Source organism: Colossoma macropomum, unplaced genomic scaffold (genome assembly GCF_904425465.1).
Source record: "Colossoma macropomum unplaced genomic scaffold, Colossoma_macropomum, whole genome shotgun sequence".
Classification (NCBI taxonomy): Eukaryota; Metazoa; Chordata; class Actinopteri; order Characiformes; family Serrasalmidae; genus Colossoma; species Colossoma macropomum.
The window spans coordinates 1,022,473-1,030,516 of NW_023494801.1; the positions used below are offsets into that span (position 1 = coordinate 1,022,473).

The 8,044-nt window shown below is 41.9% G+C and overlaps 1 protein-coding gene across 1 annotated transcript; it reads left to right on the forward strand.

Annotated features, from left to right (window-relative positions):
- The first annotated feature begins 397 nt into the window (after nt 1-397).
- Nucleotides 398-5,804, forward strand: rps15a (ribosomal protein S15a). The gene is made up of 5 exons (XM_036589885.1): nt 398-473; nt 1,171-1,308; nt 1,730-1,809; nt 1,912-1,997; nt 5,663-5,804. Exons 2-5 carry the CDS (start codon nt 1,176-1,178, stop codon nt 5,754-5,756), a joined length of 393 nt encoding a protein of 130 aa, XP_036445778.1. The 5' UTR covers nt 398-473; nt 1,171-1,175; the 3' UTR covers nt 5,757-5,804.
- Nucleotides 5,805-8,044: the final 2,240 nt, after the last annotated feature.

An 8,044-nucleotide genomic window follows, 5' to 3' on the forward strand; every position in this document is an offset into this window, starting at 1 on the left:
CCTGCTGTTTTGTAAATACAACAAATCTGTCTCATATATCATGTAAATATGCAAATAGATATACTTTTATTTTATTTCTCTTGTACTTTAATTTCTGTCTAGATTTATTTCTTTTTTCTATTTTTCTGCATAGTTTATGTAAGTTTATGTGCAATTATATGTGTTGCTACTGAAACACTGCGATTTCCCTTCGGAATCAATAAAGATCTATCTGTCTGTCTGTCTGTCTGGCCATCTGTCTATCTATCTATCTATCTATCTATCTGTCTGTCTGTCTGTCTGTCTATCTATCTGTCATCATTAAAACGTCCTGAAGCAGCCGACCTTCACACCCCCCACCTGCGGGCGGCGCTCGTCGCTGAAGCGCGGCGCACTCCGCGTCCTCGCGTCACACCGCTCTCGCGAGACTCCCGCCCGGCCCTTAGCGGCTCGCGCGCCTGCGTCCTCCCTCTTTCCGCCATATTGCAGAGCTGGTAAGGCAGAGCCGCTCCGAGTCTTTCAGAAAATCCGCCAAAATCTCTCTCATCTCCACACACAAGCACGGTTTAACTGCGGGGACGCGTTTGTGAATAATATCAGTGTCATATCGGCCGGATATTTCGATTATAGGTGTTTTGTATGGAGGTGGATTTTACCTGATAGTCTGTGGTTCCCGGTTCGCCTGGTCGCGATATTTCAGCGGCCGGTCGAGCTAAAAAAGTACCTTCACCTGGGAATCAGTGCGTGTAATGTGCGGTAGAGGAGCTGTGGGAACATTAGGTGTCGGAAAACAGTGTGTTTAGGGGTCACAGTGCTGTTAGGAGGCCTGTTGAGCTTCAGGTTTGTGTGAAAGGCAGTGTGTTCGCTCGGTGGTGTGTCTGTCTGAAGGAGCCGAAGCGGGCGGGGGTTGTTTGGTCCGGACTGTTGGGCTGTAAACGGTTCACTGAATCCTACCTGCCTTCATTGCCTTTGCCTGGTCTGTGTCCATGCGGATCTACACGCTACCGTGTATAGAGGCTGTCCGCCTCCATATTTAGTGAAGCCATGAGCTGCAGAACGCAGGACAGCATGTGGACAATGAGGATTCACTGAACTGTTTGGGTCTGAATAAGCGTGGGGAGGTATAGCAGCTGTGTCTGGATGTTCCTTCTGTCTGTGTCGTGGTGTTTTAACCCCGGCTTGTGTTCACAGGCACCATGGTGCGGATGAACGTGCTCGCCGATGCCCTGAAAAGCATCAACAATGCAGAGAAACGGGGGAAGCGGCAGGTCCTGATCAGGCCCTGCTCCAAAGTCATAGTCCGCTTCCTCACCGTCATGATGAAGCACGGTGAGTCTGTGGTTTGGTCCTCTTTTGCAGGTCCCAGTCTTGGGCTTGGAGTGGAACGTCTTCCTGCACTGGCTTGCCTTCTCCAATAAGTAGCTCATGTGTTTGTCTGGGTGCCGTTTCCCAAAAGCATCTTGGTGTCAGGATCGTCTTATGGGTCAGAGAGTCCATTCAGTGTTTGTTCTACCATTCAACAATCATCTTTGCATGAGGTGCTTTTGGGAAACCCAGCCCTGAATATTCAGGTGTAGCAGGAGTGCAGCTTCAGTGACAGGTGTGAAAGTTGTTTGTTTGTTCTGAATCGTCTGGTCTTAAGTGCTCATGTCCTTGGTCCACATCTGGACTGGGAAGTGAGAGCTTTGCAGGACTAGGACTGAGCTTGGTGCTCTCCACGTCGTCTAATGATTGTCTGATGTTCCTCCAGGTTACATTGGCGAATTTGAGATCATTGATGATCACAGAGCCGGGAAAATCGTGGTGAACCTCACTGGCAGGCTGAACAAGGTAAGGTTTTCGGTGTGCTTCGAGTTTGTGTGGAGGTTTTGCGGATAACTTAATTTCCAGATACAGCAGTGCACATGTATTGAGTTTGTCCTGTGTGTCCAGTGCGGTGTCATCAGCCCAAGGTTTGATGTGCAGCTGAAGGATCTGGAGAAGTGGCAGAACAATCTCCTCCCATCCAGACAGTTTGGGTGAGTGTTAGAAATGCTTATTCTCACTGAATATGAGGTGCTGTTGCTTCAGAAGTTCTTCTGGAGACTCTATGTATTATCTAATAGCTTAGCTTGCACCATTTCACTGATTTTATTTTATTTTTTTTCAATAATATTGTATAGTTCAATTGTTAATTTGTAAACAGTCGTTCAGTCATTTAATTGTCTTTTTTCCCCAAAAATGGTAAAATTCCACTTTAATTCACTCCAGGAGCTGCAAATGTGCAATATTGGTCTTGTTTCCCTTTTCAGGACATGTCCACCCTGCTAGCTACACAGCTGAGAAGGAAATGCTGCCTTAATTGCTTACACATTTGATTTGCAAAGAAGTCAGATCAAATTAGGCTTTTTCTGATTATTAAATGTTGAGGGGTGGTTTGACAGTTGAACTGGCCCATGTCTTACGTTTTGCACATGAATCATAGTTTTCGTTCTTGGGTTTTTCTTCAGGCCTCAGGTATTTGAGAGGCTTAAAATAAATAGATGAACTGAAACTCCAGCTGTTGATGTTCATTAATGTTTGAGGGCTACTCAAGACATTACATTCAGCATCAGGGTGGGGCTGAACGATTTTGGCAAAATATCCGATTGCGACTTTTTTGACCCATAATGCAAGTACGATTTCAGTGAATTAACTCGTTAAGTTTCACTAGATTGGAGCGTTTAACACAAAACCACTCTGAATGACACTTTACACCTTAACCAGCTAATTATAAAGAGTTTTTAAAACTGTTGTAGTGCTGGTGGGTTCAAGGGCTGAAATATGAGCGAGTGTGCTTTGTACGTTCATTCTATTTTTGTGGATGGTCAGCTCGGTCCGTGCTGGAGCGTGGGATTCCCGTTTTTTCCGAAGGGCTGATTTGGCTTCAGGATTTCATTCCAGTCAGAAGCAGAAGCTCCACTAGTTTATCTCAGTCGTTAAATATCTGATCAGTTATGCTGTGTTTTCCTGCTTGGTTCCCCCGACTCCAGCTCTTCGTGGAGAAGATTGGTGACCCCTATGCTCACCTGGTTATTGGGCTCAGCCAGACATTCCATGTTTTGTCTCTAACTCAACAGCCAGTTCACCTGTATCAGATACTCAGTGTTCTTGGGTCGGGTGTGTTGGAGGCTGGGATTGAGCAGAAAACATGGACTGTCGGGTGGATTCTGGCTGGGTTGGGAAGCACTGGTCTAGATGTATTTTTCTGATATGAGCCTCAGTGGTTATTCTGGAGCAATAAGCAGACAAGCTGTGCTTTTAGACCAGGGCTGTCCAGTCTTATCCTCAGAGGGCCGGGGTGGCTGCAGGCTTTCATTCCAAATGAGCAGGAGCTCACCTGATTCCACTTGTTTAATCAGTTGCTCAGCCTTCAAACAACTGATCATGTGCAGTCCTGCTTTGGTGGAATGAAGACCTGCAGCCACTCCGGCCCTCTGTGGGTAAGATTGGACATCACTGTTTTAGACCAAAGCAAAAAGCATCTGATACTGCTTTTGTTCAACTCTTGTATATATTTGCATTGTTAGGGCTGAACAATTTGGGATAAATATCTAATTGCGATTTTTCTGATATTGACTGTGATTTAAGTTGGTTATTTTCTGTGAATAGAAGTTCAGGCGTGTTATTTTGGCCAAAAAGACCTGAACAGCCACTTTTATCTGACTTAAGACTTTTTTTAAAGTTTCATACTTTGATTCAAAAGCTGCTCCAAACATCCCGATATGGTTTCACACTTAATGTTATGACCATGCGACAGCCTAATGTAGATCACAGTTAAGTGAACAAATGAAACCATTAAGACATGATCCATTCAGAGATCGAGCGGATCACTGCTGATTGGAAGTATTAACTTTCGTAAACACTCAATGTGTGCGCACAAGATAAGTGAATTTTTTTTTCTATTTAATTTCTATTTTGCCGATGACATTTCCAGCACTTCATTGTGCCACACGCTTAAGATGGTTATGCAGGGATTCTTTGGTAGAACAAGCTGTATGCGTGATGAAATGGTTCTTGATGGAGAACGTGTTTTATATGGTTCTGTATGGGATGTTTTTGAAAATGGATCTACGTAGTACCAGAAAGGGTTCCTCTGTTACAAACTTGACATCGTAACAATAGCAGAACCCTTTTTTGGTGCTATATAGAACCATTTTCAAATACAGCACTTACTAAATCTGAAGAACCAGTTCACCAGGCAGAGAACCATTTAAGCGTTTAACAGTTCTGCGTAGAACTATTGCCTTCACTAAAGAACCTCAAAGTGTGTAGTGCAGGAAAATCCCTAAATTGTGCTGGACTCTGGCCCTGGTTCCCCACTCCTCCTCTAGGGTTTGTGTTCTCTTGCCTAGCCTGTTTGTATTGTAAAAAAGATGGTTCTTCAGTAAAGAATATGGTTCTATATAGAACCCTGAACACTCAAAACCTTGATTAAATGGTTCTTTGCCTCGTGAAAGGGTTCTTCAGATTGATGGACAACGTGCTGTAGATGGTTCCATACAGAATATTTTTGTAAAGGGTTCTATATAGCACTGAAAAGGATGGTTTTGTTAGCTTTGTTAATAGAAGAAACCCTTTTCTACATTTTTCTATATAGAACCAACTACAGCAAATTCTTAGTCAACCTAGAGACCCGTTTCACAATGCAAAGAACCCTTTAATCATGCAAAGAGTTCTTTGAGTGTTCATGGATCTATATAGAAGTATTTTCTTTACTAAAGAACCCTTAAAGAACCATTGTTTTTAAGTAACAGGGGAAAATTATACCTTTGGCTTTTCTGGTTTCCTTTGTGATTTTCTGGATGAAAATCATGACTAATTGATCCTCAGGAGGCTTTTACATGCAAGCAGTCATTGACCATGTCTGCTTTGATTACAGTGGGCTGCTTATTATTCATCTGTATAAATATTACTCATTTGGCTGTGTTGGTCTCCGTCTGAACAGCTGTGGTCTGTTTATTTTTGATTTGAATCTTATGTTAAACAGGTCCAAACATGGCAGATTGACCATGGTTGATTTTCCTTAATGATCCGCTGACAAGCTGGTGAAAAGGTTTAGTGTTGAAGGTGTTTACAGTTGTAAATCCAAAGCTTTCTCCAGCGTCCAGAGGAGTTGGTCAGTCAGAGGCCGTGAGGACGGGGTTTAAATGGGTCTTAAGCACTTGGATATTGACGTCTGACCAGATGCAGTTTGATGCACACCGCGGTTCTCTTGCCCGACTGGTTGGTCTTTATCAAATTTATTTATTCAAGCCGATACTGGTAAAGTCATTCAGAAGCTAACGGGTTGTTATCTGAAAGCTTTCTTCATTATTCAGGGCAGAATTGCTTTGTATATTTTGCTGCATTGTCAGTCCCCAGTGCGCTCGGAGAGCTATTGATTCAATCGACGATGATTTGCAGCAGTTATTTCTCCATTTTCTGTTGAGTGCTGGAGCAGTTTCTTTCGCTGGCTGTTCAAATTATAACAGTTTCATGTTTCTCAGAGCAAAATGCAAAAGGTTTTCATTGATTTTCCCCGATATTCACTTCATAGAAGTCAACTGTGCAAAAATGTGCTTATTTAGTTATTTACAGCCTCCTGAGTTATTGAGTAGCTCTAATTCGTCCATTTTATTTGGGCCGTTTCACTGATTACTCCTTTGTTCTCTCTCCTCTGCAGGTTCATTGTATTGACGACCTCAGCTGGCATCATGGACCACGAAGAGGCTAGACGAAAACACACAGGAGGAAAAATCCTAGGGTTCTTTTTCTAAACCATGTAAAGGCGCCAACAAATAAAACCAGTTTTCAGTGGACCAAAAGCGTCTAGTGTGGATGTTTTTTAAAGTGAAATGTGTGCAGATTTCAGTCAAAAGTCTTTTAAAGGGTGGTTGAGGAAGCTGGCAGCTGGAATGGGCGAGTAATATTCAGCATTTTGGTCAAATGTCTCCAGAGGAGCATTCGGTCAGTAGTTTGCAGCCTTCCACTTGTGGAAATAAAAATGTTAAGTTAACCCCTTTAACTCCTTGGATCCACCGGTGGTTCCAAAACGCACTTTTGTCATTCTTTACTTAATAACGTTAGTATTTCATAAGCAACATTCAGAAAGTGGGTGTTACGAGAGCTGTAGCTGTCTTCTTTCCAGTCAAATAGATGGGTGATGTCATTTTAAACCCTTATAATGAAAGAAGCTGAACTCAGTTTTTTTCTACTGAAAGTCGACCCATTTTTCCAGAAATCCGAACTGTAAACTGGATCTCAAACACGTTAAATTTTGAAGGGGAACTTCTACAAAAACAAAAAATTACTGAATAATTTGCTTTATGATTTGGGTGAGTTAATTCAGATAGGAAAAACAAATATACCCTGGAGAAAAGAAATTGTCCAAAAGTATCTGGACACCTGATTGGGCTGTGGAGCAGTGGAAATGTGTTCTTTGGAGTGATGGAGCTCCATCCAGTACTTTTGGGATGAGCTGGAAAAGGGATGAGTGTCAAATATCGCCATACTTCAGACATTTTCACGTTATGCATCATATTTTGTTCTGAGGTTTAAAAAGTTCTAACAGACAAAATAGAACCTTGAGTGCTACATGAGAATATAGTAAAACCTATAACTACTCTAAAAATGGTACTTCAAGGGTTCTTCAGCAAAGAAAATTGAGCTATATAGAACCAAACACTCAAAGAACTTTTTGCATAATTAAAGAGTTCTTCAGATTGATGGAGAATGTGCTGTAGGTTGTTCTACATAGAACCTTTTTAAAAATGCTTCCAGATAGCACCAAAAGTTTTTATGCTGTACACTCTTAAAGATGCTTCTGCAAGGGTTCTAAAGATTCTATATAAAACCATGAACACATAAAGACCCCTTTGTATGATTAAAGGGTTCTTTGCATCATGAAAGTGTCCAGGTTTGAGAATGTGCTGTAGATGGTTCTGTATAGAACCTTTTTCAAAAAGGCTTCTACTTTGTTATAAGCTTGTATCAATCGAAAAATATTTTTTGTTGCTATGTAGAACCCTCTACAACACATTCTCCATCAATCTGAAGAACGCTTAAATCATGGTTCTATATTGAACTGTTTACTAAAGAACCCTTGAAGAACCCTCTTTTTAAAGAGTATACAATAGAACTGTTTTATTATAGAACCATCTGCGGCGCATGCTCCACCAATCTGAAGAAGCATTTCATCATGGAAAGAACCATTTAAGCATGCAAATGGTTCTTTGAGTGTTCATGGTTCTATATAGAACCATTTCCTTTACTAAAGAACCCTTGAACCATCTCTTGGGGTGTGTCCAGTGATATTGAATGTTTTACAAACTGCGCTGCACTGCATCCAGTTAAACAGGCCTAATTATGCTCACTCTGTAATGAAACACAGTCGGTCAGTGTTCTTTAAGTACTCGATATCCACAATATGCTCAGAAAAGTGTTACAGTTTGTCAAGATAACAATAAAATGCCATCATCCTGCCCGTCTATAAGTTGGAGTGATCCAAGACTGACCATCCAACATCAGTACCTGACCTCACTAATGCTCAATCAAATCCTCACAGCAACGTTGTGAATTCATAACCATTTCATGTAGGAACTTTCTGTGAGGGAGCTTTTAGAGGTGGACGTCTGGTTCCTATCACCACCACTGTGAACAGTTCTGACTCTGTAAGTTTATCTAGAACAGAGCGTTTCACACCAAACCACTCTGTTTACATCTTAACCACTTAATTACAGCGAGTTTGGAAAGCAATGCAGTTCTCTTTTAAGATGAGTCTTAATGTGAATCGGAAAACAGTGCATTTTTCTTCCATACTGTCATGTTTTTCCAAGTGGGCGGAGCTTGGATGGCCACGTTTCCACACCTGTCACACCTGCGTGCGAAGGGGACCATCAGTGCTTGACTTCTTTGAGCCGGTTTCAGCGAAGGCGGTAAATACTTTGTGGGTTTCTCTCTGAACTGTGGACTCTTTAATGGACCGTCTGCTCCTGACCTGTTAGTGAGATGACCATCAGCCTGTGGTTAAAAAAAAAACAAGAAGAACATTCAGAAAATCAGATCA

What these genes read in the sequence shown, in the direction of transcription:
- rps15a (XM_036589885.1), top strand. Translation starts at nt 1,176, where the DNA reads ATGGTGCGGATGAACGTGCTCGCCGATGCCCTGAAAAGCATCAACAAT. An exon ending in CACCGTCATGATGAAGCACG is followed by an intron (nt 1,309 to 1,729) that starts GTGAGTCTGTGG and finishes ATGTTCCTCCAG; the next exon opens with GTTACATTGGCGAATTTGAG. An exon ending in TCACTGGCAGGCTGAACAAG is followed by an intron (nt 1,810 to 1,911) that starts GTAAGGTTTTCG and finishes CTGTGTGTCCAG; the next exon opens with TGCGGTGTCATCAGCCCAAG.